The sequence below is a fragment of the Oenanthe melanoleuca genome, chromosome 1 (assembly GCF_029582105.1).
Source record: "Oenanthe melanoleuca isolate GR-GAL-2019-014 chromosome 1, OMel1.0, whole genome shotgun sequence".
Lineage (NCBI taxonomy): Eukaryota > Metazoa > Chordata > Aves > Passeriformes > Muscicapidae > Oenanthe > Oenanthe melanoleuca.
The window spans coordinates 46044154-46070316 of record NC_079333.1 but is presented as its reverse complement, the minus strand read 5'-3'; the positions used below and the strand labels follow the sequence as shown (position 1 = coordinate 46070316).

The following is a 26163-nucleotide window of genomic DNA, read 5'->3' as shown; positions in this document are numbered from 1 at the left end:
ATGCTGAGACGAACTGCTGGTAGGATATGCAAGAGAGCAGATTTGTTTATCCTTATTTCTCCGCTCACATCCCTGAGCACACATGGTTGCTGTTTTTGTTTTGACTAATTTTGACTTTTTTAAATGTGAGAAAAGTGGTTAAAATGAAGTCATCCCTGTCTGAAGCTGGGACTCGTGTGAAACAGTGGAAATGCTGACAGGCTCTGGCTGGAGCAGAGTGAATAGCTGTCCTCCAGGGCTGGATGCTCTCCTGCCCTCCCAGTCCCATTCATACCATTGTTCACAAGGAAAAAGAAACCAGGCAGTGGCATAAGAAAGCCCACATGCTTCACACACTCCAGCTCACTGGAATTGCCCAAGATCTTGTAGAAACCCGGAATCTGGTGAAAAGTGATATATTTGCTTTTCTTACCCACTTGAACCTACTTTATGATTTTCCCAAGAGCCAATTAGTATAGGGTTTAAGCATTTTAAATCACATCTGCTCATTAGGGTATGTAAGAAATGACAGTGGATTGTATAATTTTGTGTGGATTTTACTTATCTGTGAATACATAGATTTTGCTGGTTTCTTAATCTGGAGGTAATTTTCTTCCCATGCAGATTTTCTGTTAGTTAAAAAAAGATTTTAAAATGTTGCTTATCAATGTCAGTTATTTTTCTTTGTGTAAAATATGCAGGCATGACAGTGTAAGACAAGTCATGGTCTGCTACATAATGTACATAGAAAGAATGAAAAGATAATTTTTATACTTCTAGCTTAAGAAAAATCAAGAGATGGAGCTTTGGAGCTTGTAGACCAGCCCTGCAGCCTTTAATTTTTTATATCATAGCTGAGGATTTTAAATGCCCTTGGAAACACAGACACGTGCTTTTAAGAGTGCAAGTCAGCCTGTGGTAGATGATGTTTACATCATGGGTAGGAAGGCTCTGCAGAGGGACCTGGGCAGGCTGGGTTGATGAGCCAAGGCCAGCTGTATGAGCTCCAACAAGACCAAGCACTTGGTCCTGCCCTTGGGTCACAATGACCCCAGGCAGTGCTACAGACTGAGGGCAGTGTTTGGAAAGCTGCCCAGTGGAAAAGGACCAGGGAGTGCTGGTCAATGGCAGCGGAACATGAGCTGAATGTGTGCCCAGCTAGCCAAGAAGGCCAGTGACTGGCTTAGTATCAGTAGTGCTGTGGCCAGCAGGATCAGGGCAGTGATGTTCCCCTGTCCTTGGCACTGCTGAGGCCACAGCTCAAGTTCTGGGTTCAGTTCTGGGCTCTCACTACAAGGACATTGAGGGGCTGGAGCGTGTCCAGAGAAGGGACACGGAGCTGGGGAAGGCTCTGGAGCACAAGTGCTCTGAGGAGCAGCTGAGGGAGCTGGGGGTGTTTAGCCTGGAGAAAAGGGGGCTCAGGGGGGACCTTATTGCTCTCCACAACTGCCTGAAAGGAGGGGGAGCCAGGTGGGGTCTCTTATCCCATATAACAAGTGACAGGACAAGAGGAAATGGCCTCAAGTTGCACTGGGGAGGTTTAGATTGGATATTAGGAAAAATTTCTTCACTGAAATGATTGCTAAACACTGGAAGAGGCTGTCCTGGGGAAATGGTTAAGTCACCATCCCTGGAAGTATTAGAAAAATGTGATGGTGTGAGACTTGGGGATGAGATACAGTGATGGGGTTGGCAGTGCTGGGTTAATGGTTGGACTCAATGATCTTAAAGGTCCTATCAAGCCTAATGGTTCTATAATCATCTTTAGCTAGCTAAATTAAGTCAGGCTAACTATAATTCCAGGAAGAATGTCAAAATGGAAGATACCAGTAGAGAGCTGAGATGGGATATTCTAGAAGCTTGGTTAGGAAACTAATCTTGGCAGCAGATAAGCTGGTAGATTAATTTGCTTTTGAGACAACTCCTTACATTTATATTGATGATAGTATTGTTGGGAGAAGAGTTTAACTCCAAGACAGATTTTTCTTTTACTGAACTCGGGCTTGTGAGTAGAGTTTCACTTTTGCTTCTCTTGTATATTGTTTCTCCTGCTGACTCACCTGGGGAATACTTGCACTGGGATTTGTGGAGAGCGCAGGCAGACAGAGCACCACTGGGAAACACAGAACACAGAGTCTACTAAGCATTATATGGAAGAAGTGGTATCTCATTTTAGTGGTGATCATGGCATTCAAAGAGTGCAGTGCAAAGAGATTTCTGCTGTTTAAAGAACTTGCAAAAATCTCTGTATTTGTAAGCAGTCAATGTACTTGTCTTAGGACAGTTCCAGAGATATTTTTTCCCAAGAATCATTCATGTTTAACCCAAGTTTAATTGGGACCATTTGTTTTTTATCCAGAAGTTTATTTCTTGGAAGTCATTGGAACAGCTGTATGATTTTAATAATCTAGTTTTTTAATACAAATATTACAACATGGTTTTGTCAATGTCTTATTGACAACCATGCAAAATGAAAAACATCACCAAGTGCAATTATTAAGACCCTGAGGAAAAGAATGATCCATCCTCTTTTTTATTCTGTTCTGATTAATGCTACATCTGAAGGCTTGAAGAAGAAGTTTTGCATCATATCTTCCTGGGTGAGACTCTAATAACCAAATCCAGATGTCTACAAGATAGATTCCTGGAGCTAAACCTCCCAGCTTTGCTGTCCATGACACTCTTATAGCACAACTAGTCTTACAAATTATTCAGAACTTAAGGAGATGCATCCCCTCCTTTGCCCTTTTGGAATCCACTTGTGAACTTTCTTTCAGCATTGCTGAAAGATTCACAAATATCTAAGTATAAACAGATTTATCCTTTTACTTAATAAATCAGCAGCTGATTTATAGTGTGATTAAGATATTTGCCCCAAATCAAAAAAGTCTATTAAAAATGTTGGAAATGACAAATGGTCTCTTTGGTTCCAATCTGGCTGGCTAAGCAGAACATCCTTCCCATTTTCAAATTATTGGAACCTGTATATTGGCACTGTATCTCTCTATGTCCTGCAGCTATATTTCTCTCTTGATTTTGCTTCAGCAATAATTCAAACACATACATAAATGCTACTAAAACTAAACTGGATTTCAGCATTGTCTTCCTGCACTGTGTTTCTCACATGACCCTGTAAATCAGATAATCATATAACTTCAGATGAAGGGATCTTAGGACCTCATCTGGCACCTCAGCCACTCCCCCACTCCAAATGGAGTCAGCTTTGAAGTTACACTGTGAGGTCAGGGCCTTGAGTACCTTTGAGGATAAAGATTCTGCTGCAACCTCTTCTCCCACCTGGGCACCTCATTAGGAAGATTTTTCCCTTCCATCTAATAACAGCTCCCCAGATGCAACTTTTCTCTCTGAGAAGAATCTGTTTTCTGTAATCACCCATTAATTAGTTGTAGACAGCAATCAGATCTCTCCTTTGTGTTCTGTTCTCCAAGCTGAGTGAACCCAGTTCTCTCACTCTCCCTTCCTACATCATGTACTCACCCCCTTAAACATTTTGGTCGCCTTTCTACCTGCCTTGTTCTAGCTTGTCCTTGTGCTGAAGATCCCCATCCTGGCTCAGCAGACCAGATTTCTGTCACACACACTGACCAGAGGGGCACTCCACTCTGCTCAGCCTGCTGGCTCTGCTCTGCTGAAGCAGTGCATGGCTCTCCTTCAGTGCTGCCCAGCAATACTGATGCAGAGCAAGCAGCAGGGAGGAGAGGGCACAAACCACAAGCACTAAGCAGGTTCTGCATTTATTTATAACCATGTGAGATCATTTCTGTTCATTGCCTGAGGGCTGACTCCTGCCATGAACAAGGAGAGAATCAGAATGGGAAAGATCCACAAATTCAGCAAACACTGACTGCCTTTGAACTTTGGTTCAAAAACCTGTTTAGTTTCAAAACTGCATTTGGTAATTTATGCATTAGTTTGTCACTGCTTAATGCAACATATTAATTTAATGTATGCTTTCCAAGTGCCTCCACTGAGCCACTAGTTTTTTTCACTAACATTTGTGAACGCTGCTGAATGCCTTAGGTAAGAGATATGCTCAGTTGAATTTGGCAAACTCAAATATCTCAGACAAAATTAAGTTTTGGTGCACCTGTTTTACATTTGGGGATTCACACCGGCAAAAAAGGTATGTATGTCTTCATGGTGTAGGTTCAATTTTGAGTGATACAGCTTCATTTTATCAGATCATAAGCACTGTGTAGAATACCAAACCATTAAATCGATCAGAAATTATACTGTTAATCTCTTTGTATAGTTGCTGGTTAATGATTGCTTTGACCTCTCTGACATTTAAGGCTAGAGAAAAATAGGAAAAAAGAGAAGGAGAGCACTAGAAGATGTTAAAGCTAACAGAATCCTATTTATAGTGTTCTTAAAAAACTAGTCAGATATCTGAATGTACAAATTCAACATTAGCAGTAGCTAGGATCCAGTTTTTCATCATTGACCAGTACCAAATATTTTCCTGGCCTAGAGTTCACATATGCTCTATGATTCACCTGCAATCCCACAGCCAGATAAAGAAAAAACAAATTGTAGTGATCTCTAAAGCTTCAAACTCTCACTGAATTCCTGTCTGTACAAGATTTTCCTAAATCAATCAGTGGAGAAGTGCACAGACTGGAGTGACACATGCCCTACTCCATGAGTTTCTAGCACTAACTTTTGCTTTCACTGTTTAAATAAAGTTCCTTCTCTTTTGGCAAACATTTAAGGCTCTTTTGAGTGCTTAATGTTTGTCTGTAAATACACGTGTCAGTTTTTGAGGGGTGGGTTTAGTCATTGTTCATGGCCTTTTGTGGCCTCTGACTGACATTTCCTATTATTTAAACAGCTAATTAGTCCCTTTTTATTAGGTGTAAATGTGTTTCCATGCTTTGACAGGCAAACACTAATCTCTGAACTTCAGTAGCATGTAGGAATTTATTGCTTGTTAATTGTGCCCTAGGGCATAGTGACTTTTAAAAGTGAAATAACAATCATTACTTCTCCATATATATTACTGCAGTGCCTGTATTGTTGTAACATATGTCCAGTTGGATTATCAGTCATAGAGAGGGCAGCTATTCAAAACTATGCTGATTTTCCAAACAGATATTACTGCTAGCAAAATACAATATCTGTTTCTTACACTTCAGTCCATAAGTGATTTTTTTCAAATGGCTTCATCTATTTTTTTTTGTTTCTGTCTGTTCTAGTGACAGCATGAATGCCAGATTCTGTAGATGTTACCTGATTTTATTCTTTATATATGTAATGATTTTAAATCCTTTTACATTCTGCTACTTCTGTAAGGGCTTAGTTGCCATTATATTATACACTTGAGATATTTTCTATGTTCTGTGTCAGCAGATGTGCTTCTCAATGTGTGACTCAGTGATAACACACTGAGTTTTCATTTCACTTGTCAATGCGTTTGCCTTTTTGTCATAAATGCTGAATGCTTTGTGGGATCTTATTCAGCCACCCACTCTTCCTTCTACAGGCATTTTCTCAGAAACAATGTAATTAGTCAAGACTCCTCTTATTTAACTTGGAATTCATTCCTTAATGTGACAGTGAAGTCATGCAAAGATTCATTTTCGGTTTATGGCTAATTTAATATCTATTCTCTTTATTTTCTAAGCTAATATGCATCCTTGAAAAACATACCAGGGGGAAAACTCTGAAGGGACTGAGAGAATGACACTGTACTCGTAGGGCTGAATGTTTTGGTCAAGGACTTCCGATGGAAGTTTCTGTAGTATCAAATTAATGCATTGCTTACACATTTTGGAATTCAAACGTGATTCCCTCAGAACTCCTAAGGAAATGACTCCATAACTGTAAGTGATTAGATACAATATAGAGAGTGTGTGTGTGATTGGAAAGGGAAGTAGTGTCCTTGATTGCTCAGTTTTATTCTTTTTGGGCTCCATTCCCAAGCATCTAAAAATATGCTGTGCTGATCCCTTTTATTCTGAGGCTATATCCTACCTCTTACTTCAGCTCCCACTTCCTTTTGGCTTACCTTCTTTTTTCATTCTGACCCCAAAAGATGTACTATGTAAAATTGCTTCAGCCACAGATATCTAAAACCACACAACCCAGTAGGTAACTATGTCCTATTGTTCCAAAGGAGGAACGTTTGTACCTTCCATTAAGTTCATTTAACAATGCCAATTCTTGGCACCTTTAGAATGAAGGAAATGTGTATTGATGCTAAGACAAAACCCTCAGTACAAACGTTTTATCCTGTGTCACGCTTGTCTTTGTCAGAAGAGTCCACAAGCAGAAGGAGTAATATATAGTCCATACTAATCCTTCAGTCAGGCTACTAAGTAGACTGTGCTTCTGCTCTCTGTTCAGAAAAAAACCAAGATTTTGATGTTTTTTTTCCAAATAATTGTATATTACTACCTCCCTATTGCACTGCTGCTCTGAAAGGCTTTGGAAGGATGAATTTCAGTGGGAAAATGAATGTAAAGATAAACTTGCTGAAGTTTTGCCAAAGTGTTTACAGAGATGCCACACAATTTTACATGTACTACAGAGTGCATAGAAAGATGAAATTGTCATAGGCAGATAGATCTTGAACAGTAAGTTACATTATCTAGAGTGAAAGGGAATAGGGAATGAAGTCATCCCAAATAGTAAAAAATGAAGTCAATATAATCACAAAAATGTTCAGCAGAAGACATGGTAAATTTTTAAGAATACTTTTCCCTGTTTCCTCTCACAAGTGTATTTTTTGCATCTAGTAGAAATGTGTTTGGTCTGCCTTCAGATCAGCAGTACAGGAGGGGGAAAAAATCAAAAGGAAAAGAGTTACACGAGGGTTAAAGAAACTTCTTTCTTTTGGAGCCATGTTACAGGACAGAAGATCACATCTCGCTGGTCCTGGGGGATAGCTGCAGGTGGAACTTGGTGCAAGGTACTCCTGCACTCAGTGGGCTGGGTTGTGTCTCCTTGTGGTATTGGACAGGGCTGGAGACCGACTGTGACACCAACAGCTGGGTGCAGTGAGGCTGCATATGGTGCATCCAGCAGTGGATCAGGGAAACAAAAGCCCCTGAGCTCCCTTGATAAACTTGTACACTCCATTTTCCTTGTTGTATCATTTTGCTTTCATTTACTCTGTTAATGATCTGAACGTCTAGGATCAGGCAATTACTGCTTTCAGTAGCAGGAATGTTAAGGCAATTCTACTGTTACTGCGTGGGCTGGGATGGAATTTTTATACTTCTCCTCAAGTTTCTTCCTCCTTAGTGTAACAGTTCCTGTGCCATCACCAGTATCTCTGTGGTTTACAGCCTTTTCCACTATTGCAGTCCCATCTCCTGATAGTACTGTCATTCCTACTCAAGAAATGATGATGTAACTGATACACTTACCGATTGTCAGAGACAATTTTGTTGCCTAATTTTGTGGGCAGCTTACATGCCAGTCTCCAAAATTCTTGAATTTCAAACCCTTCTGCTTTCTGAAAACCAGATCCACTTAATCAATTTTTTGTTGGGCATTTATAGTTTGGATGCCCTACACCACTACTTCAGTGGTGGAAATTCTGGCTGTGATAGGCATGTTCTTATCCCTTCTTGAATAAGCTTTTTGACATATGACAACTTGGTTATTGACAAGATCCTTCAAAAACACAGAAGCCCACGTTAAGATTGTTTTCTTCCCTATACAGCTACTTCTTGTGCTCTGTGAAGATTCTCCCAGCTCATTCACTGAAGTCCATGGACCCAGAGGAATATCCAGCATTACTTCATGATCTACTTCTTTAAAAATCCATTGCTTTAGTCAGCCGTTGAGACACTGCAATAGGGAGGGTAAGGTTGTTATCAATTTTTGTATTTACTGAAGTCTGGGCTTGCCATAACCTGATTTTGGTTATAAGATACAGGACTTGTGGTATGTCTTTCAATAATGGCTTTGATTTAGGCTGGTTGAATAAAACCCTGCTGAATAAGAAAGTCAGGCTACGTTAGGGGATTTAATTCAACAGCAACATGGGTCTGTGGATGAGTCCAGTCTTTCTTGATTAGAAAGCAGTATATAACTTTTGTTCTTGAGCATTTTTATAAAAATAAAAATATAATAATTATAAAACAATTTAAAATAAAGAAAATATAAATGATTGGTGATAAGTATGTGTTAAAATAAACCACATTTATATAAATTGTGATAATTTTTCTAAGTTTTTGTCTTGTCCTATGTTGGTAGCCTGTTCTACAAGTTCTGTGTTTGGTGCTCAGGGTTGTGTCACTAACTGCAATGGGTTAAAAGAAATTCTGGGATTGGAATGGAAAAATATGTCTTCTTTCTTAGTGGTTTCCAGCAACTTACAGTAGTCTGAGCAGAAGAAAAATATTTTAAGGTATTCTCCGTCTTTCTTCTTAAAAAAATATACTGACAAAGTATTGTTTCATCTGCCTTCTATTAATTGTCAAATCACCAAATCAGTTGATTTTTATGGGGCTATTTTTTAAACCTTTGCTGTTTCTACAGCGTTGACTCCTGTTATGTCTGTATGATTCTGGTGCTAGTGTTGTTTGTCTTTCCCTGTGATTAGTAGTTAATGACTACTTCCATTTCTATAGCAATCACGTTGCTATTGTTTCTGTGTCATTGTGCCCAAGCCCAGTGCTGTCTGTCAACACTCTTCATGTCTTGTTTTTTTAATTAGTAGCTGGAAACACAAAGTAGAAAAGGACAAAATTATGTTTTGGTATGTTCTGGGAAATGGTCTGTGTGATGGCTTTGAGTAACTACTCCATAAAGCTGTTAGAAACAATTTTAAAGGCTTAACTGTTTTAAACATTAAGATTTAAAAGAGTGAAGTGAATTATTACCTGGACATTTTTCTTCTGTAATTGCAACAACTAGAAAAAGAGATTGAAAAAAAAAGATAAGTGTATAGTTATGATATTTAAGCCAGATGGCAAGGACTCCATTTTTTATTCCATTACAGACTTTTTTTTTTTTTTTATTATAGAATTATATTTAAATTTTCTTGTTGTTCTATTTCTTTCAAAAATATAGGAAGATGCTAGGTCCCTTTCAGCCGCTTCAATAAGAATTATTGATTTCCCAGCAAGTATAACTCAAGTCTAGATAAATAACGACAGTGAAAAAGAAGAAAAGAAGAAATGGAAGCAGTACCCCTTCTGGATAAAGTTAAAAGTCTCTATTAGATAAAAAAAAAGCCAAAGCACTAACAAAAAGAGAGAATAAATATATGGAAAATGTCACCAAAGTAGAAGTAATCACTTTTGAAGGAGAGAAAAGTGAAATGGACTATCAGATCAGCAGCCTTCTGACTTGCAAATTCACACCAAACAAGATGAGACCTTGGAAATGGTTAAAAATAAAACCCAGCAGAATGAAACTACAGACAAAACATTCTTAAAGAGTGCCAACTGAAAATGAAACAGTGTACTATATATGCTGTCACGTTTCCCAGCACAATAGAAGTGAAAGATGCCAAAAAGAAAAAAAAAATAGAAAGGTGCAGGTGAGGATTAACTTATGGGGAAACACTTAAATGTCCTGATGGTTGTGATGAGGAAACTTCATTAAGTCTCTGTTCTCTGAAATAAAAGGAAGTTGTAAACACAATGACAAAGAAATGTGACCAGAGCCACTGTGGCATCTGACTGTGTGCTACACACTGTTCAGGGGCAGACAAGGCAGACAGTACCACCCAAAGCAGGATTGAAAAAACAACTGCTGACAAATAAGGGAAGCAGAGATTCAGTTTCTAAAATATATATTAATTCCTCATCCACAATTCTTCAAGCTGCTGTATGTGGGTCAATTTTGATCCTGGAAACAGTAAACCACAGAGTAATTATAATTTCCATATATTATGAGCCAGAAAAACACAAACATGCTGCACTCTAACAGGCAAGTCAAATGAATCAGGGAAAAACAGACATAAAAGCAGTTTAGCCAACTTTTCACAGAATTAAGGGAAATGCTCTGTAACAAAGCCACTAGCAATTGTCTTTCTTGCCTAAAAGGTTGGGTATTCTTTGCATTAGAAAACACTGACAAGCCCAGCAGATGTTCCTCATTCTGTTTATAGGTTTAAAGACAGCATTTAGGGAACCACCACACAAATGTATTTGGGAATACCCTAGGTATTATGATAACCCCTTATAACAATGAACTTCATCAGAGGTTTTCCTTTGGTAAGGAAGTAGAAGGTGTGTTCCATTTAGATTTCAGCAGTAGAAACCAGTATCAGTTGCTTATTACTTCTGGTTTGAATTGTTGCTGACTTCATTGTGACAAAGAATAGGTGGGCACAGGATGGATATTTCTAGAGAATCTTGATTGTCCTGGCAACACAGCATAATAAACTGACAGAAGAAGGTTTTCGGCACCCTAAAGAAAGACCAGAGAACCAGTATCAGAGCTTTTAAACCAAAGCATTTTCTCAGAAAGGAAAAAGATTCAGGAAGTGTTTCAGTGTTCCTGCCCTCTGGGAAGTATGTTTCTAGTTGACAATGGAGCAACTGCATTCACCATCTTCAACAAGGCTTGGCTGCTGAAATAGGCAGCCTAAAGGCCATCCAACTTACCTGCTATTATACCTTTGCTTAGGAAAACATCTATAAGGAAAAAAAAATATGTCTCCACAAAGCAAAAGCACCCAGAAGGTAGATCCTCCTTGTGGAAACCAGGCCAAATCTATGTAGCACTTTGCAATAGGGTGTCAGAAATAACATCAACCAAACATGACTGTGCTGTTTCCACATCTAGACTGGCTTTATTCAATCAACTCAACTCATCCATCTCCCTCATATTTCCAGTTCAAAGACTGGCAATACTATCAGGAGGAGTTGAGTCTGCCTTTGGTACAGTTATGGTTGGGTGCCCACTTTGGTCCATGTGGCTTGTAATTTCTGTTGGCTCACTCCAAGCCTTCAGACGTGTGCAGACAGTAGAAAACATCAATTTAAAGGACTTAGTTTAAATCTAGGCCTAAATGCCTTTGCAAATAAATTCCTTAGAAAAAACTAGGTGTTAAGCATTCAGCAATATCTTGGCTAGAAAAGAAGATAAAATACCTGAGATATACTAAAAAGGAAGCCTGAGGGAGAACTCAGTTGCCCAAACATTGGCATCTGGTCACTGTACACACCTCAGGGAATCCCTTCTGGATTCTGGCTATTGCTCCTGAAAGGCCTGGGCTTGCTGGAACCATTCATCTCTGGATGGGCATCTCACATGCCACAGGTTATTACAGGTAGGATTAGACACCTGTGTTTGGCTCTGTGTGGGTAGGGTTGCTTAAGGAACATGAAGAGGTATCTGAAGATTTGTCTCCTCAGCAGGGTTCAAGGAAGAAATATTTCACACTCTGGGTCTTCAAGGAACACTTTGTCCTGGTCAGACAGAGCTGGCAGAGACTTTTCATTCCCTCAGTACATGCGGTGACTGAGAAGCAGACTGATTCAGAAATGAGTGTGTTTTCTTACTTTCAAAATATTGCAAAATTTCAGATGTTGCTTTTTTGAAATAGCTTCAGGATCCTTATCTTAGAGGAGAGACAGAAATGCAAACAGGGTACATTTCTTGTGAAACACAAACCAAAGCATCCACTTTCAGATCCTCCTATTTGTTTTTGAATAGACTGGATTTTTGCAAGCATCTTGATTTTCGTTTCTGTTTTGCATCTATCTTTGGAAAAAGTAGGCAGACTTGGTGGTTAAAACACTATTTCAGTCTCATTTTCAGAGGTCTATCTCCTGAAACAACCATATATTTTGGTTTGGTTTATCTGCAGAAAGCACTTATTTCTTTCCCTGGCCAGATCTAGATTTCATTCTCTATATTTGTAAGTCTCACAAAGTTATCTGAGAGAGCAGAATATCCCCAATAAAACCAACTTTCAAAATTTAATATTGCTGTACATAGTGCTTAAAATAACTTACGACAAGCTGTGAGTCAACCAGTGAGTCAATCACAACCTCAAGGAACCAGGCAGCAGAAAAGTACATTGACTTTTATTTCTGAGCCAATTCCTCAGAAATATCTGCTCCAAGTTTGGTAATCATATATTGGCAGTGACTCAGGGGGGAAGAAATGTATTCAAAATCTCAGAATTGTCATGACCCGTTAGTGTGAAACTGCCATGAAAAGGCATAGTGTTTCTGCATGTTTGACTAAAGTGATTAAAAACTGGGGTAGATGTAGGGAATGTCTGTGGAGGCATTTCTGTCCTGTGAGAAGAGGCAGTTGCAATAAAAATAAAGTTGATTCTGTGTCTGACATAAGTATTTATCAAGGAATAAATACCTGTAAACAGTATTTAAGCTTGAAAGGAAAAGTCAGCAGGAATTAAGTTAGACTGGAAATTGGAAGAAATTCTTTAAAGTAGGAGAATAGGTAGGTTCTGTGGCAGCAAACAATCTAAGCAATTAGCCTTGTTTTTTAGAGAAATGAGAGTTGTATGAGCAGCACAAACACTTACTTGAATCCTACATCTAAAAGGAAAGTTCTGTCTCCCTTTGGAATCTGTTGGCCTGTTTGAATTAAATCTGATACAAAGAAATAGGCTTTAAAGTTAGTTCTATTCTGAAAGTTTTCATGAACATAAGGGCTAGGTAGAGAGAACCCAAACGAGAAGCAATAGAGGGAAAGTCTTTAGTGTGAATTCATGGTCTTATTGTCAGCAGCATGTCCCTGAGCTCTCTAGGGCATTTAAATGGGAAAGGCATTGAGCAGAGCTCACACCTTCTCACAGTGAGACACAGGAGCCTCACACTACTCTGGAAGACAGGTTTCAGTAGTTCTTCCTCTGCTTTCATGTGGTGCATTGACTGGAGCCTGTCACACAGTGAAAGGTTTTGAACAATGTGTTTTTCTGCAGAGGGTCTGATGACTTCACCAAGAGAAAACATTTTCTGGCCCAGTCATTCATGCTGTGTGAAATTAGACACATAATTTCATTGTTATATGAACTCCTTACATTCACCCTTCACAAAGCAGTCAAATGACATCTTCAGCTGAATCATATTTAAAGTGTTCAAACTGGATATGTTACTAACACCAGCTTTTTTTTCTTTTTTTTTTTTAGTCATATTAATGATGAACAGTTATGGATCTGCCCCATCTGGATGCAATGATAGTTTTAAACCCTCTGAAATTTGTAAAAAGTTTATACTGTTCTAGGAAATTCCAGGTAGAGGGGAGATTACGTTTTGGGTGTTTTTCTGTTTCACAGTTACGAAATATTTCTGTGGCAGCTTCAACAATAGATTTCATGGAACAGAAAATACAAAGTGTTTATTTTTAGGTGTTCATTTGGTATGTTCTCTCCCTTAGGGCTGTGCCTATTTCCTCTCTTAGTAAGCCTCATCCATCTCTCAAAAATGATGCGCATCTTAACTTCACTGCTGGCTGAGTCCGGTGTAAAGCGGATGGCTGGCCGTTTCCAGGGCTCTGGAATCACAAGCACACTTCGTGTTTGGCCATGAGGAGGTCCTACACGTGCATGGGTGAGTGCAAGGAAACGATCCCTCCCATTTCCAACCCGTTCCCGACAGAGACCCAAGCCGGCAGCTGACTTTTTTCCATGGCTTGGCGGCAGATGTTACCGTAGGCAGTGTCTGATACTCCGTGACCAGCCATCACCAGAGGGGCAGGAGTGACATACCCTTAACATCACAAATTTACTTCTTTGGTCAAGCCTGAAAACCCCTGGAAAGCAGAAGGTGGCTGGTGCAGTAACGTGCTCATGTGCTCATGGCAATCTCCCCGTTGTTCCCACTTGTGTCAGACGTACTTGCTGCTTCTTCAGCTCTTTCTTAGCTGTGAAATCTCGCAAGCAGAAACTTTTCTCCTTGTGGTCCTTCTCCCAGCGGACTCCTAAGTGCCGACTTGGACTTGTGAGTATACAGATGTTGAATAGCAGCAGCAGCAGCAATTAATAAAAGAAAGTTAGCGCTTTGCCTGTGCCAGACTGTGGGTACTTACGTGATCTCTGTTACACAAATCGTGAGCAACTTTGTAGATTATCAGCGGTATTTAGACAACTACATCCCTCATTCTGATGGGAGTTAGGCACTTCAATGCCTTTAAGGATTTGTGCCTCTGGGGCTTTTCCCAGATAACAGAAATCTGTGGCAGAGTTGGTGGGAGATAAACTTGAATTGCCCACATCTAAGGGCTGGGGGAAGGGCAGGCACTACCATCGGCAGAGCGAGCGCAGCTTTTCCTGCCTGCGGCATTCCCGGCCTTTCCAGACAGCCTGGAAGGAGCGCGGAGAGCTGGCAGCTGGCCGCGTTAAAAATGACCATGTAGCTTTAGAGCTAAGGACCACGGACCAGAGCTGGACACGGTGTTTCAAGCTAAAACAAAACCCAAACCTGTGTCTCCGTGAAGGGGGAAAGGGACGGTGTGAATGAATACAGCTGTAGGGTTGCACGACCACCGGCGACATTCAGCACCTTTCACAACCAGCTGTGCTCAGCCCTGAGCACCTTGCAAGCCGCTGGAAACTCGGATGATCTGTTTTACGTTGGGATTTTTATCCTGTTATGCTTTCACAACGAAGGAGACACATGGGCATCATGTTTGGTGGGGTTTTTTTGTTGTGGGTTTTTTTGTTTTTGTTTTTGTTTTTTTTTTTTTTTTTTTTTAAGAACTCTGCTCTTTGGACATAGGAAATCCCGTTCTATTTTTAAACAGAAGTTTCTAATCGTTCCTGAAGGTTCCCCATATCATCTTTCTCTAAAATTCCTTTAACTCAGCCCATCTACATGTGTAAAGAGGAACATTATGTTTTCTTTGATTGCAAGCAGGCATATTTAAAGAAAATTATTTGCATTTTCTCATAATGAGCCACTGTCAGTCATTAGCTGGCCAAAGTGATTCCATCCTGCAGGCATCCAGATGCCAGAAAACACTCAAAGCAAGAGACTGACCCTGCTGCTCTTACTGGACATAGACTTCCCTTGGAAATAGGTTTTGTATCCCATTAAGAAAGGCAGGAACTCTCCTTTAATAAGAGCTAATAAGAAAGTTTATAAGAACTATTTTAAGGATAAGAATTGTTCTTTCAAATCCTCTCTTAAGGGGAGATTAACTCTTTAAGAATTGTTTAGCAAAGGACAGCGTCAGCATGAACACTGAATCTATCAGTATATTCATAAGAATCTGTGTGCCCCCTCTTTTGGGCTGACACGATCCTTCTAGACTAGGAATAAAATATCTTTATTACTTACTTAAGGGAATGAAAGCCACGATATTTTTAAAGCCTGTGACAGGAAAATATTGGGACAGGAAGATGTCCCAAACCGCTTTTGGAAACACCGTGGCTCTTCCTCAGATGTTACTTATCTTTTCCTGCTAAGAGACTGCTGGGACCTGCAGCTGGCACCGTGCACCCTGAGTGCAGGTCGGTGCGGGCTGGCAGCCCCCGGTACCGCCCGGGAGCCCGTACCGGGGAGTGCCGGTACCGCCCGGTCCCACCGAGGAGCGCGGGTACCGCCCGGGTCCCATCGGGGAGTGCCGGTACCGCCCGGTCCCACCGGGGAGCGCCGGTACCGCCCGGGAGCCCGTACCGGGGAGTGCCGGTACCGCCCGGTCCCACCGGTGAGTGCCGGTACCGCCCGAGTCCCACCGAGGAGCGCCGGTACCGCCCGGGTCCCACCGGGGAGCGCCGGGACCGCCCGGTCCCACCGGGGAGCGCCGGTACCGCCCGGGAGCCCGTACCGGGGAGCGCCGGTACCGCCCGGTCCCACTGAGGAGCGCCGGTACCGCCCGGGTCCCATCGGGGAGTGCCGGTACCGCGGTGCAGCCGAGCCCCCGGGGCCAGAGCTGGCCGCAGCACTAACGGGGACGGCAGCTCCTTCCCGGTGACCGCGGCTTTGAAATCTACGTTGGACCGAGGGGTTAAGTGAGGGGGAGGAGGAGGAGGAAGACGCTCCTAATCCCTGGTGTCTTTGTTCCGGCTTGCACGCATCGGAAGCGGGGCCGGAGCGGTGTGATCACTTTGCATGGGAGAGGAAAGACATTTGCAGGCACTTTTTGCGCATCCTGAGCGAGGCTGGAGGAACGGCGAAGGACACTCCGGTACCCAGCTCGGCCGCAGCATCCCTCCCGGCTCCCAGCCCGCACCCGCTTTTCTCTCCACAACCCTCCCACCCACCCCCCCAAGATCAAAAGCTCCTTGCTGTTGCAAAAGGACTATTTTCTCAGGCGCCCTTCCCCACCACGGCTTTGTGAAAAGGACAATAGACTCCTGTGTCAGTGTTGTTGGCACCAGCCTTGCATAATACAGGAAGCAGCATTTCCTTTCGGGGGTGGAAAATTAACTTGGACCGTGCGTTTCTCTTTTTATTGCTGACCGTACACACCCCGGGAAATTCGGCTCGCGGGCTCTCGGGAAGGGAAGCAGCAGCAGCCTCTTCTCCGCATCCTCCCCGGGGCAGGGGGAGACCCGAGCGCGGCTCCGGTGCCGCTCCGCCCACCGCGGGGAGTGCCCGGGCGGTGCCGCCGCTCCGCCTGCCCCGGGCTCGGGTGCTGCGGTTCCCTCGTTCTGCCAGCGAGAACGCAGCCTGCTTGTCTCCTTCAGGGAAAAAACCCCCAAACAAACAAACAAAACCAAACCAAAACAAAAAAACCCACCCAAAAAACCCAAGGAGAAGAGGGTCTGTTTCCAATCGTGAGAGTTAAAGAAAAACCAAACAAACCGAGAGCTCTGCCCTTTGACAGCTCACAGTACCTGTAAAGTCCACTTCCACAACATAGGTTTTAACCAGTTTCTTCTGAGGATGTTAACCCTTGCACAGCAGCTGTGCTAGGAAACATTTGTTAATAGAACATTTGAATGTCTTTCAGAGTTAAAAAAAATAGATAGCCCTGTATAGACATACATCTTTGAGGCAAATTTGACTTCACAAAGACTGTGTAAAATATAATACACATTCCAAAATTGCTCCTTAAATGCTTGTGGTGTTCAGGCAAAGGTAAGTTTGGATTCCATGACTGTAGCCCAGTTCTGGCTTCTCCATCTTCCCTCTGCCCACTATTGGCACTGAGGAAAAGTCAGTGCAAACTCTGATAATCTCAAGAGAACTCCCATAATCAAAATTTTCTGGTCTGCTCTATTCGTCTTTCCCCTTTTTCTGCCAACAACAACCAAAACCTTATCTTTGGGGAATGACTTGTGATCTTTGCAAGGTGAAGACACACGTGAACCATATCAGCAGGTCCTCTTGTGAAGTTAGTTTGTGCAGAGATCATTCTCCCTCCTAGATCTAGAATGGATTCTATGTGCTGATCTAGTGACAAGAGAGCATTTCCAGATGAGATTTCTAAGCTGGGCAGCTCTGAGGCTTGTTGAGTCAGTGAGTGACCTTTTTCTTCGTCTCCCATTCATGCTGATCTGCCAGTTAAGATTTTCCTGCACTGAAGGAAGCAAAGATGCTAACTTCACAGCGTGGAAATTACACTGTTGCATCACTGAAGTAATGACTGCCTGCATCACCATGTGTATCTCGTGGAACTAGAAAGGAAACAATCTTTTAACTATTCCTGCTAGCTAGTTTAATTTTTAAAACATTTTTATGCTTTTCCTTTTTTGCTTATTTTCAAGGAAGTGTTCTGTGGAAAAGAGCTGTCTTAAAACTGTTCCCTTGAATATCTCAGTTATGACTACAGAATAAGACAATTTAAGTGCATTTTGGAGGAAGAAGCTTTTACTCCCACTGGACCAGTGGAGCTCTTCTTAGTCTTCCTCTGTATAATGTCATCCTTGCTACTTGCAGATGGAGCTGCAGATATCTCTGACATGGTTTTGGACAAACATCACAGCTAGAGACAGCTGTGTGAGGTTCTGGGCAAACATTGTATTGGGTCTTCTTTCTTTCCTCCTGTCCAGTAGACTTGCACTGCTACTGATGTTGGCCAATTTAGCCCTGGACCCAGAGCTCCAAACTTGTGTCCTGAACTCTGTCTCCTGAAATGCCTTTCCCTGGGGTTGTGTAAGTGAGCCAGCACGTGGAGCATGGAGTACACTGGTGCACTATTTGAGGCACATGTGGTGTAACCATATGCATGACTCTGGTGTTGCAGGACCTTGACAGTGCTGTCTGCATCCCACATTTCCCAGTACAGCTCCCAAGACACTCCTGTGAACACCATTTCTGTGGCCAGATAACTGTTTTGTTCACATTTTGTATCTGGTTTGTTCCAAAACAATCAGGGCACAGGCAGTTGTGCACATCACTGAGTCACCAGCTCCTCTGGAGCAGCATCTGCGTGGCTCCCAGCACAGAGGCCTGGCTTGTGTTATGCTCAGGGAAACACTAAACCTCGGGGGGGTTACTGCTTGGGGTGGTAAGAGGAAAAGACCTTTTCCTTGTAAGTTTGGTTTTCTTTTCATGGCCCAATATTTTCTTGGGTAGTTTTCCCTTTTTGACGTGTTTTGGTTTGGTTTTGTGGTTCTTTTGCTGACCTTCTGGTTGTCTTTCCCACTGAAAGGCAGTGACCTTGGCTCAGTGCCACAGGGAGGATATGCTGTCGAGGCTTTCATGTGGTCTTGACTCTTTCTAAATGCTTATCCTGGTACAATCCTGCACTTATGGGTCCAAGAAAGGCTCTACATATCCTCTTGGATAAAGAGAAGAAGAAATGGTTGGGAATAAAATTTCACATGCCTGGGAGATGAAGCCAAGAGCACTACATCACCACCACACTAACCCTGCTATGATGGAAGTAGGTCATTCCCATATTGATGCAGGTGTGGGTGCATGTGAGTGGGGTCCAGCATACAGTGGAAATGCTTACTAGCATTCTTCTATTGTACTTGTGTTTTTCAGGGGGGAAAAAAAATCTTGTTCCACTCTTTTTTTTTCCTGTTCAGTAAAATATTGCTGAATGCACATATAAAACCAATTGTGCAGTATTTCGTAGGAAAATGTGCATTGTAGTAGAGTTTGCTTTTAGTAGGGAGGTTGAAATCTCTGGCTTTCTGCTGTATGGTCCTGAGCAGAAGAGGAGATGTGGGCAGAGCCAAAATTGTGTTGGATGTGCCAGACACCAGTGAGGGTCAGCTGATTCTCAGGTGAGCCAAGGGCAGTAAACAGGTAGGTAAGAGCAGTTGTAACACCAGCAAGGAGCCAGAACATGGAATGGCAAGTTTGGGTCAGGATTGGGTCCAGAGACAGTGATCGGGGTCAGACCATGTAGGGCCACAGCAGTGGTACAAGGCTGGGCACAGATGTACCTGTGTGAGCTGTGGTGCAGCATAAGCTGGGATCAGTGGTATGGCTTCAGTCTCAAAGCAGCTGCCAAGGAACAGGAGGGGCAGACTCCTCTGTCTTTCTCCAGTCCCCTACTGCCAGTGAAGGCAGTGACCTTGTAGTGGACCAGCCACTGCAAGTCCTAGGAGTGGGAAACTCTCCAGGCCCAAGTATTCCAAACTTTTTTGTTATGATTAGACAGCTGCCTGCTTTGCCTGCCCTCAGAAATGAACCTAAGGTTGATGCAGGTGGGAAATTTGGATGAAGATGTGACACAATCACTGCTCTGAGATGTCATACCCTTTAGTGAATGATGGGCAGCAGTGCTGTGAGGTTCTCTCAAGAGCTCCAAGAACTAATTCTTTGGTGCAACTTTTGGTTGTCTTTGCCATGAGCACTGACCAGGTACAGAGTCAAGAGTCTATACAACATAAGCTAAAGGTCAGCCTTGCTGAGGCAAAGCACCACCACAGCTGTAATTCGTGTTTCTGCACACATTTACCAATGCATGTGCTCAGAGCAGGCATAAGTTGATATCCCAGCAAACATCATAGTACAGAGAAGAGGTCTCAGCTTCTACTTCTCACTGTCCTTGAGAAAAATAAGGATAATGATGATGATAAATGGGATTTCCTTGATAGAGTGCTTCTTGAACTCTCTTCCTGACAAAGGATGTCAAAATAATGGTGTTTGGAAACACCTCATTGAAAAGAGAGAGGAAAAGAGAGTCAGAGGGAGGTCTTGGGTCGACCAGTCCATCTCACCTCACCTCTTGCTCCAGGTTACAATCTCCCCAGTACCTAGATCAGCACAGAAAATGACAATACTCTTCTAGTCCTCACAGCTCACTGCATCTCCCACTGTATGGATGTGCTTGCTGTAACCTGTACCACTAAAATGACCCAAGTTATCAGTGACTCTCCATAGAAATCATGCAACTTACATCCTAGATTAGTTCACCAAACTGTTTTAAATTGAGCCCCACAAACAGTTCTAAGCCTCAGAAACAGCTCTGCCAGTGGAATTGCCAAGGGACTACGGGGCTGGAGTATGGTAGACAGGGAGCATTGGAACCTTTCACACTGGTTCTGCAAAAATTTTAATGCTTTCAGGTGATCACCTGAAATATTGCTTTGAATAAATTTTCAGTTTTGGAAGCATCCAGTCAAACTAAGTTGGCAGATGCAGATTCTGCAGAAGATGTGCAGAGGAAGATCCAGTCTGCTCTGCTTTGACGTCTTTCCTTCTCTCCCGACAACAAGAGCTTGGGACCATCTCAGAGAGGGTCTGCTCCTGTGAGGTGTCTGCCTCTTTGCTGTCAGTACAACACACATCATGGGGTGCCTCAGCTGGAACTCTGACCCATGCAGCCTTCTTCTGAGGGCAGGCACCTGCTGTTGCAGGTGCTGGTGGTGACCTTCTGTGTGATGCTCTGAACATTGGAACCAGTGCCACAAGGAACTATTCTGAGCATCAGCACAAATAAGGAATTGTTGCCATGGCTAGAAGGAGTCAGGTCACGTTGGGAGGGTATCAGCTTCTGGTGTGAATGAGATTTTCCAGGCTTTTTGTTTTTGCCCGGTTCACAGGAACTGTCCAAGCAATTCCTCCCACAAGACGTGGCTAAAGCCTTAACCAAGGATGTTTAAAGTGTTTATTTCCACTGGGGAGTAGAAACCACAACCTCAGAATGTGTCCCAGTGATTTGACTAAGGGGAGTGACTTGACATATCCATCGGGGAGTTGCCACTCCATTTAACTCCTGAAGCCAGACATGCAAGACAGAGAGCAGACAAGGGGAAAGGCCTGCCTGAGTATGCAGCTATGAAAAGTCCAATGTGCTCAGGGTGATGTCTCTGTTCCTTTGTCATGGTAGTCTGCTGCTCAACATGGACCTAAGGTCTGAATGCCTTGATTACTCACCTTCTCAATCAGATTCCCTATTGCTCATTTTCTATGTTGTTCCAATGAGTCTTGCTGACCAGGAATGGGCAAATATGCAAATGGGAGAGTTGGTGCTTTTACTGCATGGCAGCTTGGTGATTTTAGCATCAGATGTGTGAGTTGTTCAAGCAAAAGCCTTACTCTGATCTTCCTTCAGAATAGGGTAAAATTCAATAGAATACAAGCTACTGCTGGGCTGCAAGTGAACACTGAAAACAAATGTCTGCTGTGAAGGCTGTTTCTCCTCTCTCTTTTTCAGCTTCTGTAGTGCTGGAGGTTGAGCAGATGATCAGTCTTGCAAAATGTTTGCCTGATATGTTTCAGAGGGCTTACTCTCAGCTGCTAAATTTGGCTGATTTCCTTCCTAGTATTTAGTAATAGTATTTTTAACAAATGTAGAAAAATGAAAATTCCCGCATTTCAGAGCTGAAAGGAACATAACCACTGTTATGTATCCATTATTCATAGAAAAATAAAATCACAGAATATTCTGAGTTGGAAGAGACCCACAAGAATCATCAAGTCCAACTCCTTGCCCTGCAAGGACAGCCCAAGAATCACACCATGAACCTGAAAGCATTGTTAAAACACTTCTTGAGCTCTGGCAGGCTTGGTGTGGTGGAGAAGCTGTTTCAGTGCCCTGTCACACTTGGGTGAAGAACCTCTTCCTAATATGCAACCTAAATCTACCCTGGCACATCTTTGTGATGCTTCATGGGACTTATTACTGGTCACCAGAAAGAAGATAAAAGCTCTTGCCTCTCCTCTTCACCTTGTAAGGAAGCTATACAACACTATGAAGACTCCCCTCATTCCCCTCCTTTCTAGGCTGAACAAATAAGTCACTTGAGCTCCTCCTAAGTCTTGTTCTTGAGGCCATTCACCATCTTGGTCCCATTCCTCTGGGCATACTGTAATAGTTTGATGTCCTTCTTATATTGTGTCACCCAGAGCTGCCCCCAGCACTGGAGGTGAGGCCCAGCAGTGCAGAGCAGAGCAGGAAAATCTCCTCTCTTGGCTGGCTGGCCATGCTGTGCCTGATGCCCCCCAGGACATGTTTGACCTCCTGGCTGCCAGGACTGACTGACACAGATCACTAATATGAGTCACACTGAGGACTTAACTTGCCACTGACATTTTCTGTGGTGCTGCTCTACAGGAGAACCTGACAGACCTGTAGTTATCAGGGTCATCCTTCTTGCCCTCCTTGAAGCCTAGGACATTAGCCAGCTTCCAGTCGAGTGGGATGTCTCCAGATTGATGCTCGTGCTCCCCAGAGGCTCCTGGTCCCGTCCCATGCTGAGTCAGCCTCTCTTGTGCAAGCTGCCAGTTCCATGTGGGACTCTCTTGGGTTTCCCCTGGCTCTAGAAACTCACCCTATTCTCCACGATCCCTTGCTCTGCTGTGAGATGTGCTTGTACCAGAACTGTTTGTCTCAGTGAGTAATGGTTGAATTCCAATGATAAATTTGCCACCCACTACTTAGGACCAAACCAAGGCCTAAGATTCTGGTATGAAGAGATCATATTGACTGCAGGATAGACTTTTGCCTGGGACAGAACTATGGCTGTCCAGTGTCTTAGTGTTTGTCCAGCCACAGCACCTAAACTACTCTTCAAAGGTAGTTTGTATCCTACTGGGTGTTGCGAATTTCATGGCAGTAGTATTAAAAAATAAAAATAAAAAAAGGTTGAGTACATTCTGCATAGCCCTCCCCTTCACAAATGCATTGTTCATCTGTCCAAATGTTCCAGTTTAGGTGTTTAGACTGTCCAGTTCCAGGCACAAGCTTCCTACTCTACCTTCCTTCTGCTGTATGGGAATACCTTATCTGCTTCTTTCTTTCATATATTTGACTGCTAGGGTCTTTCTATTCTATAAGCTCCACATCTCATCTCTCCCTGACCTTAGCATAAGAAAGAGTGAAAAGAGATTGCAAGCAGATCTTCAGGTTTGGCCTCCCTGGTCTTCAGCCACTTGAGTGGATCAGGAGTTGATGACATCTGTTGGAGAAGGGAGAAGCTATGTCTTGCCAAAGAAATGTGGTCTTTGGAGGGCCTGACTGAATGCAGCTGTGATGTAGGAGGTGTGAAGAGGATGGGCAGGAACTGGTGTGGCACAGCTGCTGAGCTTGTGATTGGGTTTGCATCATCTCATATTCAGCACATACTCAGCACTGGGTTGGCCAAAGGCAGGCACAAACTATTCCCTGAGGTCCTTCCCTAGGGGGGCCCTTGCTCCTAGGGGGTCTAAGCTGTCAGGATGCTCAGTGTCCTAGTTCTTGTTGGTCTGTTCTCCCTGGATGACTGTTTTCCCAGCTGCTGTCCTCTCCAGTGGAGGAGGTGACTGAGTCATCCTCTTCGGGAAAGAAACCTCTGGGTTCTTCCCCCCATGGTGTGAGCAGCTGAGGGGGAAGGTATCCATAGCTATTTTATTTTCAAGGTCTCAGCTGGGGGCAGGAAGATTGGAAAATGCAGACTTAAATTTGTAGCTTAGGGTGTCATTTATGAATAGGAGTTGAATAGACGTGTGCAGGAAATATTCTCACAGACTTAAAACTTTAAAGCTAAACAGTTCTCAAGTTAAAAACAACATCAACTTCTTATTTTTTTCTTGCACAGGATGGTCTGGTGGGACACGGGAGGTCTGAGTTCTATTTGTGTCTTCTGTCACCAGCTTCCTATGACCTTGGACTAGCTGCCTAACCTCTCTATGCGCCTCCGTTTCCTACTCTGTAAGAGGGGGATGACCACATTTACCTGTCCCATGCAGACACTCTTGTGACATATTTCACAGCATAAAAATATAGAAAGGACCACACTGGGTCAAACTGAAGACACTGAAGACTCACACAACAGCTGTTCTCTGGCTACATAGGGAAAAAGTGGTAACGCAGGACTTGACTTTTGCTGTCGTGGGCTCTCTGCTGATCTTTCACAAAATAAAACAAGTGTGGGAAACGTGAGGTATATGTATAGGGAGGGAGAAACATATTTCCAGAGCTACCCTGGGTGTTTTAGAGTCAGTGAAGGCCAGCAGGGGAGCAGGCAGAGCAGGCTCCCTAAGCATCCTTAGTCAGTGCTGCCCCTTCCTGGCTTCCCTGCTCCGAGAGCTCTCAGTGCTGCTGTCTGGGGACCCGTGCTGGTCTGGGTCCGGCCCCGCACGGAGCGGTCTGCCCCGCGGCTCCCTCTCCCCAGGGAAGGCGGGGAGCGGAGCAGGGGCAGGGGCAGCGCTTTCGGGCGCTCCGAGCATCGCTCCCGCCCGCCGGGGAGCGGCTGTAAGTGTCCCCGGCCGGACCTGGCCCCCGGCTCACAGCCGGTGACGGGACGCGGCTCTGTCGAGGTTTTCCAGCGGAGCCGGAGAGGGGCTCGGCAGGACCGGGACCCCACCGCTCAGCATTTGGTCCAGGAATCGCAAATCCGCTGCACGACCCCGGCAGGGGAGCCCGGCGACGTGCGGGCGGCGAGTCCCGCAGCCCGTCCCGGCAGCGCAGAGCAGAGCCGGGCTCCGGAGGGACACACGGCCGGGCTCCTGGGGCCGGGGGCAGCAGGACCGGGAGACCCGCGGGGCAGCGACACCGTGCCCGCCGACCGACCGACGGACAGACGGGCGGACGGGCGGGGGACGCGTCCCGGGGAGGGCGTGCTCCCGGCGGAGGATGTGGGCGGGGGGGGGTGGAGGGGTGCGCGGCGAGGGGTGGAGAAGTTATAAATCAGCGAGGCTGCGGCTGGCGGGTATCTGATGCCCGTGGGAGGTGAAGCTGGCAGGGCGGTCCGCAGCGGATACTCCGTTTCCGCAGGTCGGGCCGGGCCGGGGCGGGCGGGTCGCGCTCGGGGGCTGCTGGATGCGGATTCCGCGCCTCGCTTTGCCGCTATCTCCGCCACCGCGGGAAGCGCCCGGCACCGAGGAGAGCCCGTCGGAGCCCAGCCGGCGCCTCTGCCCCTGCCTCGCCGCCGCCGGCAGGGAAAAAGCCCTGCGCTCCCGCAGGCAGGACCATGCCCCGCCAGCTGCTCCCAGGGACCGTGCTGCTGGGAGCCGCCCTCCTGCTCGCAGGTAAGGGACCGCCGGTACGCGCTGCCCCGGTCACAGCCCGTCCTGCGCCGAGCTCTCCGCCACGGGCTCGCACTGATGTGTCTCGTCGGCTGCGCCTCCCGTGCCCCCACCGCCTGTCGGCTGGAGCCGGCGGGCACCTGCCTCCCCTTGGCCCTGGGCAGGGCCGGGGAAGCGATCCCCGCTTTCCAGGGAGCGGGGAAACGCCGCATCCCCGAGCGGTCATTGTGCTCCGGATGCCCATCGGAGTGCCCCGGGAGCAGCTCCCCGGACGGTCCGGCGGTGCGAAGCCCTGCTGCCTGTCCTCGCCGGGCAAGGCAGCGGTGGCGTGGGGGCGAGCCTCTCCCGGCCACAGGGGACCGCCGTACATCATCGGGAGTTGTCCGAACCGGTGCATCACGGAAAGAGATGTCTTGGCAGCGGGGCACGCTTCTTTCCTCCGCACTTTGTTTTCAAGTGTCCCAGCTCTGCCAGATAGGCAGCAAAGGTGTACGTTTTCCTGGCAAAAATCCCACCGGAGCAGGTCGATGGAGCACCGGCGGCGCTCCCTGCGTGGCTGGCTGCCGGGTCTCACTGGAGAATGGGATGGAGCTGCTCTCCGGTACCCGCATCCCACAACGATGCGGGTGGATCATTGCAGGCTTCATGTTCCTAACAGGGTTTTATTTTACTCTGAGCCAAGAGCGAGTCCCGTGGGCCGGAGCGCCGTGGCGGGCAGTGTGTCCCAGCGTGGCGTGGCGGTCACCTGGAGCAGGGGTGCGCGGTGGCCGGGCACAGGCGGGTCCCGCGTGGGCTCACGGCCCGGCAGAGCCGCTGACGGGCGGGGATGCCCGCGGGGAGGGCGGACCGGCGGTCCCGCAGCCTGTTCCCCGCGCAGGGCTCGCCGTGTCCCGGGCAGCGCGCACGGCCGGGGCCGCTCCCGCGGGGA

At 45.1% G+C, this 26163-nt stretch overlaps 1 protein-coding gene across 1 annotated transcript in view; it reads left to right on the top strand.

Annotated features, from left to right (window-relative positions):
* The first annotated feature begins 24922 nt into the window (after positions 1 to 24922).
* Positions 24923 to 26163, top strand: part of FLT1 (fms related receptor tyrosine kinase 1) — a 105802-nt gene continuing 104561 nt past the window's right edge. Inside the window, exon 1 of the mRNA XM_056487924.1 lies at positions 24923 to 25238. Coding sequence (XP_056343899.1) covers positions 25181 to 25238 — 58 coding nt within the window. The 5' untranslated portion in view covers positions 24923 to 25180. The remainder of the gene's footprint in view (positions 25239 to 26163) is intronic.